This window comes from Rhamphochromis sp. 'chilingali' (assembly GCF_963969265.1).
Source record: "Rhamphochromis sp. 'chilingali' genome assembly, chromosome: 2".
Classification (NCBI taxonomy): Eukaryota; Metazoa; Chordata; class Actinopteri; order Cichliformes; family Cichlidae; genus Rhamphochromis; species Rhamphochromis sp. 'chilingali'.
This window is the reverse complement of record NC_137930.1, coordinates 22,771,943-22,789,881: the sequence shown is the minus strand read 5'-3', so window position 1 is coordinate 22,789,881 and position 17,939 is coordinate 22,771,943. Positions and strand designations below refer to the sequence as shown.

The following is a 17,939-nucleotide window of genomic DNA, read 5'->3' as shown; positions in this document are numbered from 1 at the left end:
TGCTTGTGAGACAATAACAACACAAGTGACTAGAAAGCGACACCAGAGGTTAGTGAAGAGCAAGCATGAAGTGAGACATTGTGTGCACACTTTCTATTGGTAGCACTCTTCATATACCAGTGAGAGAGAGCCCTGAATGCAGCATGGTAGACCATCAAATTCCATCTGAGCTTTAGGGAAAATGCACACCTTTTCCTTGGACTTTCAGAGTTGTTGGGTTCATACAGGAACTTCAGCAGTCACAGTTAATGCGTTGCTGTTTTGCTCCACCATCTCAGCCAATGAGCCTGGTCACAATTTATTCTGAGGAAAAAAAGAGGAACAAAAAGAAATTTTAAGAAGTTTGTTTTTTGTTGATGTCGTTTGCATTCAAGCTAAAATAAAAGGACTAAAAATAGAAAGTTTAGTATTGAGAAAAGTAAGGTGGGAAGTGACTTGAAAATAAAATGAATTTGTACACGTTACCATTGAAATCCAGCAAGAAAGAACAGAATTTTGGTCAGATCTGCTGTGGATTATCATTATTAATGTTCCTATAATACATGTAGAGTTGCATACACATAACAGCATTCAGTTGCAATATAAGAATTTTATAATTAAAGTAACATACAAATCTTCAAAAACTAAATCAATCACAACAATAAACTCACCTTGTTGTTGTTGTAGAGAAAGTGTTCAGGCTTTCATCATCTCCTGAGACCAGCTGCAATGGATCTTCATCCTTTTTTACTCAGTGAAGTCTAGGATATAATAACCTAATATACTTTACTTGTGGTTCCTGAGAGTTTTAGAGCGTCCCCCTGGTCACTCGTGCCACAGGTGCACGTGTTTACAGCGTCACGGACCTGTGATCATTTCTCGCTGTCCAGGTGATCCCCGGATCACTTAGCAAAAAGGCTATGAAAACTATTACTATTTGTAGTAATTACAAATTATTTGAATGTTTGTAATTCATTGTATTACACCCCTGGCATATGTTAATTTTGTTCTGAATGTATACATGTTCTATATACTGTTTCTTAATAAAGTTTAATATTTTTTAAAAAAAGTAATAAGTGCGTTATGTAGTTAGCAGGGAGTTAGCTCGCTAGCTTCTATCTAAATACAATGTAGTATGTCCTGACTGCGGGGTTTTGGAAATAAATTAAAACGTACAGCTCTGTTATCACTTCCAACATAAATGAAGACAGAAAACTAAACAGCAGTGACGTTTGTAGGGTTACTGAAGTTGGGCTAGCTGGTGATGTGCTACGTGACCGCTAGCGACACAGCTATGTTAGCATAATATAAACAAGCTAACTTTTTTCCCACTCGATAAAAGTTAACGTGAGTGTTCTCAGTGGTCAGGAACAAATGTAATCGCATGGCAGGATGCTGTAAAAGGACCAAACTTCAGCCAGGAGAACAACTGAGATAATCCATCCACAATACGAGGTTAGTCATTCATGGGCTGGGCTGTAGTTGCATCCTAAGGTTTTAAAAACTGAGTTTAAATAAATGATTAGCGGTAATAAAAGCCGAGGGAGGTCAACAGTGATCACTGACTGTTTTGGGAGCTTTTTGAGATTAAATAGAAGAAAAGACATAACATTAAACATGTTAACAACACAAAAGCCATATTAAACGCAGACTACTTTAGGCCCGGAAGTAGGATTCGTCACGTCACCCGCCAGCGTAACAAGTTACCTTTATTTTCTGTTACTAGGCAACAGTTGCTGACAGAAAACTGAAACGAAAACAAAAAGAACACATCAAAAATTTCTTCGAAAGGATTAGCAGGTAACCTTAAAACTAACCTATATTTACGTTTTAAGGTTACGATAAACGCAACGAACAACATCACAAATAATCGGAATTAAACAAAAAATCGAGGTTTTTCAGGCGCCAAACCTGGCAATTGAAGAGAAACTTAAAACACGCCTCATGGCGAAAGGAGGTGAGATAACTGTTAAAAAAGAAGTCGATAAAAAGACGACTCTCTCCATGGCTCACACCATGGCCAGGGTCAGAAGAAGACAGCTAACAGCAGACATCGCTTCAGAAAAACTGGAAGCAAAGCAAAAAGCACAGGCTGTTAAAAAAGCCTTAAGAGAAGCAGAATTAGAAAAGGCTTATGCGGAAAAAAAGGCCAGAGAATTTAAAGCCAGATGCCTCGAAGAAGAAAAAATGAGAGCAAAAATGCTAAAAGCTATTGATGAAGGCAGAAAAAATGCCATAAGGCTAAAAGAGAAAAAAAGACAACAGGAACAGCTGAGAGAACAAAAGTGGGATGAGTATAACAGGAAGCGTTATATAGAATTTGTCCTTAGTGAAAAAGAAAAATCAAAGGAGAAAAGGGAGCAAAACATCAAGGTCAGCAAATTTAATTTTGCAATTGGAGAGGAGAAGCGTGCGCGTGCTTACCTTGAAATTCAAAAAGTGAAAGAGCGCTATGAACATGACAAACTTGTTCAAAGAGATGTTGATAAAAACATGGCTCTCTCAATGGCTCACACCATGGCCAGGGTCAGAAGAAGACAGCTAACAGCAGACATCGCTTCAGAAAAACTGGAAGCAAAGCAAAAAGCACAGGCTGTTAAAAAAGCTCTAAGAGAAGCAGAATTAGAAAAGGCTTATGCGGAAAAAAAGGCCAGAGAATTTACAGCCCGATGCATCGAAGAAGAAAAAATGAGAGCAAAAATGCTAAAAGCTATTGATGAAGGCAGAAAAAATGCCATATGGCTAAAAGACAAAAAAAGACAAGAGGAACAGCTGAGAGAACAAAAGTGGGATGAGTATAACAGGAAGTGTTATACAGGATACATCCTTAGTGAAAAAGAAAAATCAAAGGAGAAAAGGGAGCAAAACATCAAGGTCAGCAAATTTAATTTTGCAATTGGAGAGGAAAAGCGTGCGCGTGCCTACCCTGAGAAAATACCTCAAAAAGGAAACCGGTCACCAGGCAGCCGAAGTTATATTGCAACCTGTTGTTGTTAATAAGCATTAATTAATGGAAATCAAACTGCATTGGGCAGCAGGTTTCAGATTTCCAAAAGAAAATGTAACTGACTTGGACTATCAATTTGCATCAGAAATAAAAAATAATCATACAGCAGTTGTTCAAAGAAATGTTTCCTTTGTTTTTTTCACTTAATATGTTATCAAATCTACAATTAGGCATGTGCTAAGGTAAAAGAGTTATCCTGCATGACCCACAAAATTATGGAGGTTTACGAAAGAGTCAAGAAAAAGATGGTGAATTTGGAAAAAAGTTTTGTAGTTATAAAATTAAGTGTTTGACATGTTTTGTAGTAATAGCAACATATACATTTTTATAGACTGTTACAACAGTAATGCAAAGATAACTCTGTTCATCTGGACAGAGAAACATTACATCAGCATCCAACTGATGCCTTTAGTCTCAGTGACTGAAGATGTCACTGTAGCAAATGGAGTTTACTGAAATGTGCTTTATAAATGTAATTGTCACTACTGAATTAAAAAGCTTAAAAAGTCCACAAGATAAAAGCAATATTTAGCTATTATTCAACTAATTATTTGTGCACTTTTAGGTAACACTATGATTATTTGAGACCCATTTGGTGTTCATGCTAACTGCACCCTCTTTTCTTTTGGGTGCAGGCGCTAAGGAAATGGGTTAGCAGATAGTCGCCACAGACCACCGTTCTCTCTTTATCCCTCCTGACGTATTTTTCTCTACTTATGCATGCATTGGTATCACTGCTTGTTGCACAGTCTCCGGGCTGTGTTTTAATCTAGACCTAGGGTCAACTAGAAGTATTTGGTCCGCAGACCTCAAAGATATACCAATTTAGAAGATCTGAAAGATATATAGGAGCTAGTCCATGTAATGTTTTAAAAACAAGTATCAAGATCTTAAAATCAATTCGAAAACTAACTGGCAGCCGGTGTAGTAAGTATAGGGGATATGTGCTCTCGTTTGCGCGTGCCAGTCAGGAGCCTTGCCGCAGCATTTCGAACCAGCTGTAGTCGGCCAATTGATGACGCAGTAACACCAGAGTAGAGGCTGTTGCAGAAGTTGAGGCAAGATGAAATAAAGGCATTATTTATCTGTTTATTGAATGTTAAATTACTATCAAAAATCACACCTAAATTTCTCACAAATGATTTTTTATAATTTTCTAAGGGGCCAAGGTCATAATGGTCACTAGGGCTGAAGACAATGATCTCAATTTTCTGTTCATTTAAATTGAGAAAATTTAAAACCATCCATGCCTTAAAATCTTCCAGACAATCGAACAGTCTCTTCAGAGGGTTCACAGATTTGCGTTTCAGTGGGAGGTAGATCTGTGAATCAACAGCATAACAGTGAAAAGGGACACCATATTTTTTTTTAAAAATAGAGCCCATAGGAAGCATGTAAATTAAGAAGAGAACCGGGCCAAGAATGGATCCCAGAAGGACCCCACAAAAGAGCGACGTCCTTGAGGATGATGTGTCTCTGAATCTAACAGAGAAGCATCGATTAGATAGGTAAGATTTAACCCATTCCAATGCAATCCATTTAATACTGGCATATTGTTCCAGCCGGGAGATAAGAATCCTATGATCCACCGTTTCAGTAGCAGCACTGAGATCTAGTAATATTAAAACAGCGGAATCTCCCGAGTCGGTAGCAGTTTCAGTGCTATGATGCGTTTTAAAACCAGACTGGAATACTTCACCGATGCCGTGATTATATAAAAAGGTCTGGAGCTGGAGGAGGACAACTTTCTCCAGAGCTTTTCACAGAAAGGGCAATTTGGAGATTGGTTTATAATTTGATAGAACTGTTGAGTCCAGGTTCTGCTTTTTAAGGATAGGTTCCACCACAGCATGTTTAACTCTTGACCATCCCTTAAAATTTACACCCATCTGTTGCCCTTCGTACCCAAAATGGTCCCGTTTTTCCCTAGGGTAGCACGAGGGTTAAAGTCAGGGGGAACAGACCCAGACTGCAGACTGCTATTTGCAATGAAGAGCAAACATATACCAACAGTGTCAAAAACATCTTTCAGCAATCTAGGTGGAATGACATCCAAGAACATTTTGAAAGTTTCAAGTTATTAACTATTTCATTAAGTAGTGAATGTAACACTGGCTCGAAGTGATCAAAAACAGCAAAAGTTGGAAAGTGAATAAATGGGTCAATAGTAGGAAGAATACCAAGAAAGATAAGAATAATGTGGGACCTGATGTCTACAATTTATTAACGAAGAATTTCAGAAGATTTTCGCATATTATATTCACTACTGTATGGGGATCAATAGGGGGTGGATTAAGAACTGAATTTATAATGCCAAATAAAATACAAGGTTTATGATGGTTATTGGACACAATTTTAGAAAAATACTTAGTATTAAAATAGTTTTTACTGATTTAATGGCTTTCTGGTTAGTTGACAAGGATTAAGTGCCTCAAACGATACCTGTAATCGGTCCTTTTCCCCACTTTCGTTCCGCTTTTCGACATATCTAATAATGTTATTAGATTTCATTGTCAAGAAGTGACAGGCTGCAAGATAAGACCTAATCCAAAGTATGACCCCTTCATGTGTTGGGCAGTTGACTGACTGAACAACATTAAAAGAGTTTATCAGATTTAAAAAGTCATTTGCCAGCGGAGTGTTTGGGCAGTGTTGGATTAAATAGTCTTATCTGTGTCTATGAGCTTTTTGTGGCTAAACCTCATGATATAGTCCATGCAATAATAATACGCATTAGTGGAGTTTAAACCCAACGCCCACATTATTGTTTTCTATATAAACCAGTAGCCGCATAAGCTCAGCAGCTTTGATTTAAGTTAAACAAAAAACCCCAAACACGCAGAGATGTAGCCTGGTGCAACCCGAGTACTGCGACGTCACCGCACTCCGCTTGCCATGGCGACCAGGGAGCTGTGACGTCACACGCTCGCTTTGACATTTTAAATTCTATCATCTTTCTGGGTAACTAGGGGTCATGATCCAGTGCATATCCTGTTTCCTGAAAACACTCGCATAGAGGAAAATTGATCTTATACATTTTTTGTGTCGTCACATAAAACCCCCAAATTTTTTCGATTACACATTATCATCAGATCAAGTCTGGGACTCAGTGGGGGAGGTTCACCCAACCTCAGATTTTTAACTCTCTCAAGTTAGATTTCAAACCCAGAAAGTCAGAGCAATGACACAAACGCTGAGTTAACAACCCAAGATGGTGTTAGTAAATGTAAACAGCAGTTTATACTGAACATTTCGTTTGTCATGCCACCGTGCAACTCTGCACTACACAAAGCACTGACTAATTTTGCTGTATTGCTAGTGATGAATGAATGACTGTACCTTACTAAGACACAAAACAAATACTGTATTTCTTGCTTTTCTGACTGAGTGATGTGATTTTCAATCTATCAATTGTCCTTAGCGCAACATTTGTGTCATCATGTCATCTGATCTATAACAATATATGTTTTCATGTCAAGTTAAATGTAAGTTGTATTTGTTAAATATATTTTGCTGCATTTCTTTAAAATGTGACACATGTTTGAAGTTCACAGAGTGCTCCTATCACTAGAAAACTTTCCCACTTAGTGTAAAAGGAGAAAGAGAGGAAAAGTTACAGAGCTTGAACTTAATACAGGAGACTTCCTTGTTTGATGGCTGTTTGTTTAAAAATGAGCTTTCCACAATAAAATATTTAAACAAAACAAAAAATCAAAGGAAAGCATCAAGGAAAGCAGAAATAATCATGATCAATTATATCATGAACTTAAAAATGGAACATTGTGTAAAAAAAAAAAAAAAAGGTTTTGTTTTGTTCCTGCCTCCCACATTCTCCTCATTCTCATGTTGGACAACAAACTCATGACGTCTTACAATTAGATGTGTCTGTACGTCCAAAAAAGTGGAGGGCACTCTACATTTACGGCTGCCAGTGGCACCAGGCCAATACTGTTTGACGATGCGATTGCTGATAAAGCCGCAGAATGAACTCTAAAGTGTATACGGCTATAGAAGACTGCAAATGCTTTTTTAAAAATTCCACCAGATCTGAAGAGGTCTGTGTTAATTTGACATCAGATTTCTGTGTATAGTTTATCTAAGTTTAACTTTTATAGAGTTAATTTTCTGAGTTGAGGTGTTTACCAACTCGCCTAAACAGTGGCTAAAACTCACGACAGCAATATACCCGTCCAGTTGATAATATGTAGTTTTAAGTTTTTATCGCTATGGCTGCAAATGATCAAACGCTGTCTTGAATGACTTTTACCACCACAGTCCAGCAGAGGTCAGTATTTACTCAAAGTTTATCACTTCAAAAACAACTGATGCTTTTATGGTTATGTCCAAACAACTTCTTATTACAGTTTTCTGAGGAGAGGCTTAAACTTCACAACTTTGTTAAAGGAGGATTTACATTCATTTGGCTTTATTTGCCAGTTTATAAGAATATAACTGTTAAAAACTGACTGAGCCAGTGTCTTTATATTTTTGAATATTTATTTCTTCGCCATGAAATTTCAAAATCAAAAGAAAAAACAAAACAAAAGATGATCAAAAATACAATATAAACTTCTGAAAATTAATACACAGATTTTTTTTTTTTTTTTTTAGATTTTCCTTACACAGGGCAAAAAACACTGAGCAAAGAAAGTCCAGGTGGCTAGTGACTCTGCTTAGTCCTCTTTGCTTTTCCTAGGTCGCAGAATATGGTGTTTCACAAACGATGAGTCTCCCCCCCTGCTTTTATCTCCGATTGTATAACAGTTCACTAGTTAGGCATTTGCCAAAGACGTACAGTACAAAGTGCCCATTAACAAGTCCTGGAGCTAATATCTGTGTTGAAAAAACACAACTGCAATCCAACACTTAGTATACAATATGCAACATCCCACCCGGTTTTGACTCCCCACGAACAGGAGTCATCAGTCTATTGAGACTGATGGTGCGGATGGAAGAGAGACAAGAGTGGCTAACGGGGGAAAAAACAAACCTGGAGAGCAAAATTGTTTTCAATCAATACCAAGTTCCCAGGCGGCAACGATGCAATGGTCGGGAAAGGTCGCCATCCACTGGAAACCCAAAACTGCTGCAGTTAACCAGTTCTAACTAAACATGTAACACCTGTAAAATAAACCCTTTTCTTCTTCACAGAATAGATAAATCTTTTCCTCCATTTGCTATTCACTGGTTTTTGGGGGTTGTTTGCACTCTGAACTACACGGGCGTTTATCATTGCCGTCACGAGAAAAGGAAGTTAAAAAAACAACAACAAAAAAAACACTAATTTAAAAAAAAACCTAAATCAGCAGGTGGGGAAAGAAAAAAAGTCCGATGATGGCTGAGGTGGCGTCTCTGGATTTAGCAAACAAATTTTTAAAAAACAAAAAAACAAAAACAAAAAAACAACAACTATGTACCCTGGTGAACTGGAGGGGGAGGGTCTTTTGTCCCAGCTGGCAGGGGAAGTTAGTGATGCTGTGCTTCATATGCCTACCACTCTTTCTTTTTCTCATCCATGGACACTCCACCAGGCCCAAGAGCCACCACCAGCAGCAGGCCTCCAATGACTGACGTGGTCTGGAAGAAGTCATACTTGAGGAAGTCGTGCATGGGCTTGTAGGCGGGGATGGTCCAGAAAGCGTTGAAGTAGAAGTTGATAGCCAGAAGCCACACTACGAGGGTCAGTGCTGCTAACTTGGTTTTGAAACCAATGGCCACCAGGATGATGAGAGCTGTCCCCACCATGTTCTGCAGTATCTGTGGAAGAAGGCGAGTTCATATGAAAATCATGAGGATTGCAATCTGTGGTGTAAATCTGAGGGATGAGCCCATGTTATTAAGCATTTACTTAATATTTCTGATTTATTAATATTTATACTACTAGGACAGAGTTTGAAGAACAACAAAAAAAGGCTACAGGACACTTTTAATCTACTTAGAGCAAATCATATATACCACCCTAAAACTTTAAAGTACACCTTGGGCTTTAGTTATTTAAGACTTAATCACAGCCAGTGGTTAACACATTGGCCTCAGTTTGAGACCCCTTGCCTTGGGGGGAGTTACAAAGCAGTGTAGTCTTAGTGTCAGCCCCCAGATAAATGGGACGATTGCATTAGGAAGGGCATCTGGCATAAAATTTGGACCAAATCAAATATGCGGATCCATCCGCTGTGGCAGCCCCTTGAGAAATAAAGGCTTGATTAAACTCTGTTGTGGGCATCGACATACACAGCTGAAGACATGATGGCTGAGTAGTCTTTTCTGTTATACTTAGTCCAGTGCCTGGGTGCATGCATAGTTGGGACATTTTAAAGTAAATTTGATGCGGAGGAGTACAACAAAACAAAACAAGACAGGCTGACAGCTGGACACCCGCACAGACCTTCATCCTTACTGCCTCTGTCAGTGCGCCCCAGGGCAGCTGTGGCTACAATGTAGCTTGCCATCACCAGTGTGTGAATGTGTATGTGAATGGGTGGATGACTGTATGTAGTGTAAAGCACTTTGGGGTCCATAGGGACTAAGTAAAGCGCTATACAAATACAGGCCATTTACCATTACGGTCATATGACAAAATTTACATCACTGTTGCTGGTTCATAAAGTACAGTCAAAGCTTAAGGGAGAAGCTGAAAGTATCGCACAATAGAATAAAACGTTTCTTTAAATCCAGGTGAGAACCCCCTGATTCACATGAAGCACGTAATTAGACTGTGAGACATGAGGAAAATCTGCAATTTGAGGCAATGTTAATGATAACATTAAATCTCAGAAAAAAATAAGTGAAATTAAAGTACAGTGAGTATAAATGCACGCTCTTTCATGACCTCTTTTGCAGCGTGTTGATTACACATTTATGGCATCATGACAATAAAAGCTGAGCAAACAGAGACTGAGTGTTGACTGTGATGACTGTGTGACCTTTGAGCAAATCTGAGTTCACCACAAATACCATTCTCTATAGAGGATAATGAACTAAAATGATATGTGACACAAATGTAAATAAAATACCGTACAATTGTGTGCATAATGAATATAATGTTCATTACTGTGTAATATCCGACTATTTGGACACATTTTATTGTGAATCTTTGGTCATATTATTTACAGAAACGTACATGTTACCACTTGTATTTAGTTGATCAATAGTAACGTGTAAAGATTAAGTAAATATCTAGCAGCAATGTTCCCTCTAAGCTGCGCGCGTGCGCAATTGCACACTGCTGGCACGGTCTTTGCACACACACACAAAAAAAAAAATCTAACCTGAATTGAAATTAAAGTAAATACGTTAACAATTCTGTTTTGCAGTGTTAGTCAGTAAGTGACTGGCTGCTCCAGTATAGGAATAGAACGATGCCACCTTATCCCATAGTCTAGCTGATCACGTGATTCACACTCATATATACGCAGCTAATCGACGTCGTTGACAGGCTATGACAGCGTCCTTATGTGCCGACACCGGTGTTTTAGCTAGCAAAGCGGCGTGGCTGATGGGGAGTGAAGCCACGTTAATGACAACGTGGACAACCATTGGAGATGTGAGCAGGACAGACAGAACAATTGATGGAAAAAGTGTGGACTTTATACCAGTTTTTAAATTGTGTTGATAGGCCACGTAAAACCAGAGTTATGATAAAAATACATGCAATGTTTGGTTTTCTTCCTGAATACTATCGTTGTTTACATTTACTGCGGGAAGAAACGGTAAAAATGGCATTTTATAAGGAAAACGCTCGAAAGCACTCTCCGCCTGTGAGCAAAACCAAAACCAGAAACCCCCCCCCCCTCCTATTGGTGGGAAAATGTACCATGTCGACCAATCAAAAAATGATATGGCAACATGGCATTTAGATGTTTAGGGAGGGGGAAGTTTTAGGAGTGACGGCTGTGTTTTGAGACGTTTAGCGCAAATCTTGTGTAGTTAGTGTGTAGTGTAGTCAATAGTTTTGTTGTGTGTGTCAGAACAATGAGGCGACTGCTGAATGTTACAGGTGTTACAGGAGTGATACATCTCCTGTTGTCAGGCCTGCAGGCATCAGGCTGTTGTTCTCCTTTATCTCATAGTGGACAGAAATTATTTTTTGGAGTGGCACAAATCATTTGTGTGGCATCAAATTTGATGCAGAACAGCTGATTGTTCTGTAAATAGTTTGAAATGTTTATTTAAAAAACAACAACAAACAAACAAAAAAAAAACCAAAACGCCTTGGCTGCATTTTTAGGTAAACAGCTGCAAAAAAACCCCAAAAAACTTTGTTTGCAAAGCTCAGTAACTTTTTTGAAGTAGTAACTATATAATGAATTGCCCAACATTGGTCATTATGTACTGTGTTTTGCAGACAGAGAGTTACAGGACTCTCTCCCAGACCACAGACTCATAATACAAGTCGGAGCTTTATAACAAAAAATAAAAATAAAAGAAAAATAGAAAATTGTGTTTTCAAAATTGGAGTTGAAGTTATTTTTACTTCTAATAGTGTTACCATTCTACACAGGTCATGAACAAGATTTTTTTTTTTTTCATTGTAAGTGGGCTAAAGCAGTTAATTAAAAGTAGTCTAACATAAATGTAAATGCTGTAATTTGATTATTTTAATAAACCATGTAACTTGGATGGATTTGATGCTGGCGTGACCACAGTGCACACGTCTGCTGTTGCTCACAGTGGTCCAAGGGACCGCTCAGGGAGTTTGTGTGTTCGCTCGGACACATGAAAAATTAGAGGGAACATTGTCTAGCAGTCATTTTAAGATTTCTGATGTGACGTTTAAAACATGGTTTAGATGCAAACCAGTCAGTATGGTTCCTGCATTATTTAGAAATGCATATAAATATAATATGTATCATCTTGATCACCTGTCGTGGTAGTATGACATGAGACTTAATGTATAGTTAATTCAAGGCTATTGCAATAAAACTATTTTTAATGACAGGAAAACCATCTGTATGAAGCGGCTGGAGAACGTATGGGTATTTGATTGTGTCTGAACTCACAGAGAAGAAGCTGGAGTCGAAGTGTAACAGGGTCATGAACATGAGCACCAAGAGTACTCGACCGCCCAGCTGCATGTACTGCTTCGGTGAACTCTCTCCCATGGAGGGGACTCCAGCAAACATGCTTTTTCCTTCTGAACGAGATTCAGCCAGTAGCAGCAGCAGACCACCTCCAAGGGCCAGGTTTCTTGAAGAGGAGAGAGGACAGTTATTTTTGAACAGTGTCCTCAAATGAGCAGAAAAAAGCCATCCCTCTTAACTTGTCAAATGGTGACAATCCGATTGTTGTTTAATTAGCAGGGTAAGGGAACTACTCCATTAACTTATGCCTACTTGTATGGCGAGAATGTTTTTATATTTTATTCTGAATAACACGAATGTTTCAGCTATCAAATTTGACTATTTTTCTGTTAATTATAGAGCTGATTTACTACATTATACTACAACTCTCTCCTGACATGAATTAAATGCCCACAAAATGCATAAACAGACAAACGTGGCACTATATTTAACAGATTTCTCCAGAGACCCATGATTCATCCAGCCTGATGGTGTTTAAATCTAAATCACAGGTCTTCTCCACAGTAATTACGGTAATCCTAAGTGTTGGTGTCTGTTTGGAAACGGTGATGTATTCTGATATAATGCCACTACGAGGAGATTAGACTTTCTATTCCTGCAATCCTACACTATATTTTTTTCCCTTATTGATTAAACTAGTTCTAATTCAAGTTAAATGAAAATGTTATCAGAAGGCACCACAAAAAGCATCCGCTTCTGCTTCATCACTCGTGAGCAAACTTGAATTGAAACAACATGTCAGTAAAAAGTGATGGCTGCTTTTGTTTGAAGTTTGATTTTGTCATGCATGATATTAAAGTTGTGTTTCAGTTCAGCACCTAGTGACACCTACCTCATCAAAAATTTAAGGTCCCATAAAATGCTGTATGCAACCGTCTGGTGGGGAAAAAAACCACAACATTCAGATTAGACACAGTGACATAAAAAGAAAGGAAATATAATACGACTGTTCTCACCTGTAGCGCTATGATCCCAAATAGTCCAAAGCAGGCATACTGTACAAAATTTCTACTGAGGATGAGGACACAACCACCTGTTTGGGCAGGGACAATAAGAAGAGTTAAGCCTTGAATGCTTCTCATATGGTCCGTTCTTCTCTTTACGTTGCAAAATGCAATCATAAACCATAATTTGCAGTGCTTTATCAATAGGATTATATTACATATTTGTGTTAGATTAACTTTGCTGTTAGAAGGGTGAGGCTTAGATGGCTTGGGCATGTGCAGTGGAGGGATAGTGGATATATTACAAAAAGGATGTTAAAGGAAAAGATGAAATCCTCAAGGGAGGGTCAGGATGGATGTAGAGGGTCAGTGTGATAGATAAGGATGTTTGGGATAGTGTGAGGTGGAGGTAGATGAGCAGCAGACAGACAAAATGTGGGACACATACATTTTGCTCACACTGTTTATGACTTCCTGCAAGAGTTGTGTGTGCATGTGCAATTTACAAATAATCCCTGTGAGTCAAGGCCTCAGGCTTATCAAGTGCTCAGTTATGCAAAATTTTTATTTTCATGTGTGATGTCAAAGAGTACAGACATGCTTAATTTGAACACTGCAGGTACACTGCCTGTTAGCACAGAAGCCCCAGTCATCTGCTGCTCAGATCTTCTGTTTGCGAAGGTGCAGCCAATCAAAAGGACAAACTATCGTAAAGGGAGGTGGAAAGAAATGACCTGTGTGGCTGCGCCAAAGCCCAGTATTAAATAAATAAGACTTATACTGAACCAGAAAGCATCCAAACCTACTATAGTACTCTGCAAAAGAAAATAATGCCTAGTTGGAAGCTGCCTAAAATCAAATGCTAAAGCTGTAGTCATGGAGGTCCAGGCTCAGGAGGTACAGCAGGCCTTCCACTCATTGGAAGGTTTGTGGTTCAATCCCTGGCTGGATTTAACCATTATCAGAATTTAAAGACATTGAACTGCAAGTTGCTGAGTCACTGTTAGATATAAAGAACTTAGACAAAAACAAAGTGTTTGTATGAATGGCTCTGAATGGGTGAATGAGACATGATTCAAACACTTTGAGTAGTAGAGTAAAAAAAAAAAAAAAGCACTATACAAGAACGAGTCCATTACTGAGAAACACTCTAGAGAAAAACTATATTCTCTGGCTGGCAAGTAGTTGCTGGCCTTTGCTTTGTGAATTCAGGTCGATTGCCAGGGTGTTGGCGACTGGTCTCTAGGTCTACTTGACTGATGCCTGAAACTAATGCTATCGAAGTAATTCTATCATGATCTTTTTTGCATCATAAAAACGTGTTTTTCTGTTTTTAAGTCAGTCCTCGTTGAATTTGTCCACAATATGTATCAAAGGTCTAGACTCTAGAGGGTTTGATTTAAGCATCTGGTTACTCTAGACTCTAGAGTAACCAGATGCTTAAATCAAACCCTTTCTACAACAGCTACCACAAAAGTGAACATTATAGAGTTCATGAAGGAACATGTTTTGCAGGGGTATTGAAGTTATGCCTAATTAGAATGGTGTACACTGGGAAGTAACAGTTCATGCTGAACAAATACTGTACTGATGCTTCCTGCTTCACTCGTAGTTTCAATACATGAACTAAACTATTTTTATTTATCTCATCAAAGAGCTAACATTAAAGATGTCACCTAGATTTGTTTGGCAATTTTAATTAGGACTGCTCCCGTTTACTCACCGAGCTGTCCGATGAGGTTAAGCAGCACAAAGCATGTAGCGAGAAAGTAGCCACAGTTCCAGGTTGCCTCAATGTAGTCTCGCTGCTCATTCCACTGGAACCACATGCGGATGCCATCTTCGAGGAAGGTGCTGATGAGACACAGACGAGCCAGGTGGGGCAGGTACTGTTTGGTTACCCGCAGGAACTGGGAAAGAGAGGAAAAATGACTGACAAGGTCTGAAGAGGGATGGAAAGAGGTAATTTTGATTATGCTATATTGTATAAATATAATTCAATGTCACCAAGCCTTAAAATCCACTAAAAAGTTCCCTAAAGGCTCTTTAAATAAATATATACTTACCTGCTAACAGTCAAACACACCACTGTGCGGGAGACGCCACTGTCTAATTAGAGCTGCGCAACTAATTGAATTTCATCTGGGAATGGTTATTATAATAAGATAATCAAGACAAAACATTTATTGTGCCACACAAAATTTAGTCCCCTCCAGACTGTGGAAGGCTGGTTGTAATTTTTTTTTTTAAAGATTAGTGTGATAGTATGCCAAAAATCACTAGCAATATTTTTCTATAATCAGCACTCCAAAAAACATTAAATAAAAGATGAAGATGTTACACTCTATATCAGGGTTGGGCAATCAATTATCTCAAGGGGCTATGTGAGAAACTGGGACTGGTTCGAAGCGTCACACAAATAAGCTGAACTCAAGTTTGTTCAATATTAATTTGATCTCTTTATATAAACTGCTACTGGTAAGAGCACATGTTATAGCTGTGGGGATACCCCTGCTCTATATGATGTTCTTGCCTCATTAATCAATCTGGTTGAGCATCTAATAAAACAAAGCTAATCAAACTAACTTCAAAGGTGTGAGAGTCTCATACATGCAAATAGCAGAATTACTGATAGATATTTCAACACAGCACAGCTTTGTTCAACTAAAAAGTATTTCTTCAAAGACAAAATGTGATGAACATTTAAACAAAACACAAATTAAGTAACTGAGGCTCTTCTCTCAAGAAGAATTCATGTACTTCCCAGACACTAGTCACACAGGAGAGCAGAAATGGCCTGCCCTCTGGCCCGCCTATCCAGCAGTCCACATCAGCACAGTCAGATCTCAGCAGCCTATCAGCATCCACCAACTCTCACTCTGACTGCTGTGCGAGACATGAATGGGCCAACTTGGAGCCAATCTAACAAGCCCAAAGGTTGCTGCAACAGCACAGAAATACACTCTTTCGAAGTGTTAAGTCTGGGTAAAATGCTAGCTCAGTACTCATTAGTGAGGGATGTGCCCCTTGCATTGAGCTTCAGTGAGCCTCCTACAAGGCAAACAAATCAGATGGTGTGTACTTTTCCCATGTAATCTTTCACAGCACTCGTGATGGCCAAATATAAATCAATCAGGCGTTATGAAATTAGGGAACATTTTCTGGGATTTGGACTGAGTTCAGTCAACACGAAGGGTCGTAAACGTATGCAGAACTGGCTCCATGATATTTGATTACTTTGAGCTTCTTTATCTGTGCTCTGCTTTGCAAAAACGTGAGACCAGTAACCTACAGCACAGAGAGCTCAACGTTTTGAAGGAACAAGGAAGATATAAAACCACATACGTGGAGAGGATGGTCCCCAGTGGTTGCAAAACAAGGGTCAGGAGGCTACCTGAACGCTTATCTTGGCGTCAGCTCATGCCAAGTTGGTTGTAATCACATGAATATAAATAACAGAAAAGCCAAAGCAAGGTATAGAAGCACAGATGCGGCCGGTGTAATAGAGAAAATATCAGCGGTGCTAAGCACTAAGAGTGCTAACTGAGTAACGTGTTAGGGTTAGCCCACAACTTTGGAGCCATCATAAGTGATTTCACAACAGCAGTCTGGCAACATAATAATGTTAATAACCCGTGTGGCTAGAAGCAAGCCGAATAACTGACACAATGAAGGAACAACCAAATGTGCTCCTGTCACCCAGCTCTTTCTTAGTCAATTTAGCTACCAGTTTCATCTGGTCGGTGTGACTCAATATTGCTATCAAACCCATCCCGACACACATGACAGGCATCTCCAGCATTTGTCACCCAAATTAAAACAAGAGTTGAAGCCGTCGGCAGGAACGCAGAAAGAGTAGCCGACAGACGACAAGAGGAAACGGTTAACTTTATTCTGGACAAACTAGTTAGCAGCTAACCTGCTAGCAGCGGTTAGCAGTGTGAGCTGCTGTGCGGGGAAAAAAATCAAGTTACCTGGTCTGCCACGTCTTCAGCGGTGTTCATAAGATCCTCCTGCCCCATATTCGTGTAATTTTACCAGCTGTAATGTTTAAGGCTCGGCGCAACACGGCTTCGGTGCGTTGGTTTTTTTTTTCCGCAAGCTGTGTTCGCTCTGTTCCTGCCACTGTTAACGTTATTTACTTGAAGATTTCCCGACTGCCTGGACTCAGAGAAAGGCCGCCTCCGCCCCACAATGCCCCGCGATTTGACGAGCGAGACGGAGCGAGCCCCCCTACATGGCACTGCAACCGCGGTGTGCCACGTATACCGATCCGTACGGGGTCCTCCGGGTCGCCGCTGGGCATTGTTTACGGCTGTACACAAGTAAACAAGCGCTGCTTTACAGCCCCAAACCCACCTGATGTTAATATCACTATAACCTGTTAGTTAGACCGTTTCCCTTAGACAGTCATACCTCTGTGCTTTTAAAATTTCTTTCTGATAATTAATCTTTTAGAGATATGGTTATAGTTTGTATGTAAACTGTCTAATAGGGTCTGTAAAAAGATAACATATTTAAAATACTACTAATCTATACAATGTAAGCTGAGTTAAACAATTTTATTACACTTAATTTCAACACTAAGCAAAGTTTAAGTAACCGTCAGAGAAATTATATTTAAACCAATTTGTTTAGTAGATAATTAAAAGAAAAATAGTAATATATATTGGGATTTTTTGTTTTATCTTGTTTTCAGATGTTCTGCCGTATTTTCGGTGGCACCCGAACAAACTGATGCAGTTCTGGATATAAATTTGACAGGTCTGTAAAAGACCATTTTAGTTTAGGCATAATCTAGTGGCTTTAAAGGCTATTTAATTATTTTAATAGTGAGATCATACAGTGAGCCGTCATCTCCTGTGAGATATTAACAGTCACGTATGCTAAAGTTGTGGTCAGAGGTTTACATACACTCATGATGAGCAT

At 39.0% G+C, this 17,939-nt stretch overlaps 1 protein-coding gene across 1 annotated transcript; it reads right to left on the bottom strand.

Annotated features, from left to right (window-relative positions):
• Positions 1-7,465: 7,465 nt before the first annotated feature.
• On the bottom strand, positions 7,466-17,228 carry surf4 (surfeit 4). The gene is made up of 6 exons (XM_080876387.1): positions 16,985-17,228; positions 14,734-14,920; positions 13,023-13,099; positions 12,899-12,942; positions 11,986-12,172; positions 7,466-8,743 (listed from the first exon to the last, which is right to left on the bottom strand). The coding sequence occupies exons 1-6, from the start codon at positions 17,030-17,032 to the stop codon at positions 8,477-8,479; spliced, it is 810 nt and encodes a 269-aa protein (XP_080732513.1). The 5' UTR covers positions 17,033-17,228; the 3' UTR covers positions 7,466-8,476.
• Positions 17,229-17,939: the final 711 nt, after the last annotated feature.

Excerpts from the sequence above, each read along its gene's own strand:
- surf4 (XM_080876387.1), bottom strand. The coding sequence starts at position 17,032 with ATGGGGCAGGAGGATCTTATGAACACCGCTGAAGACGTGGCAGACCAG. Across the intron at positions 12,943-13,022 it reads TTGGGATCATAGCGCTACAG|ACGGTTGCATACAGCATTTT; the intron begins GTGAGAACAGTC and ends TTTCCCCACCAG. Across the intron at positions 12,173-12,898 it reads GACCTTAAATTTTTGATGAG|AAACCTGGCCCTTGGAGGTG; the intron begins GTAGGTGTCACT and ends CTCCTCTTCAAG.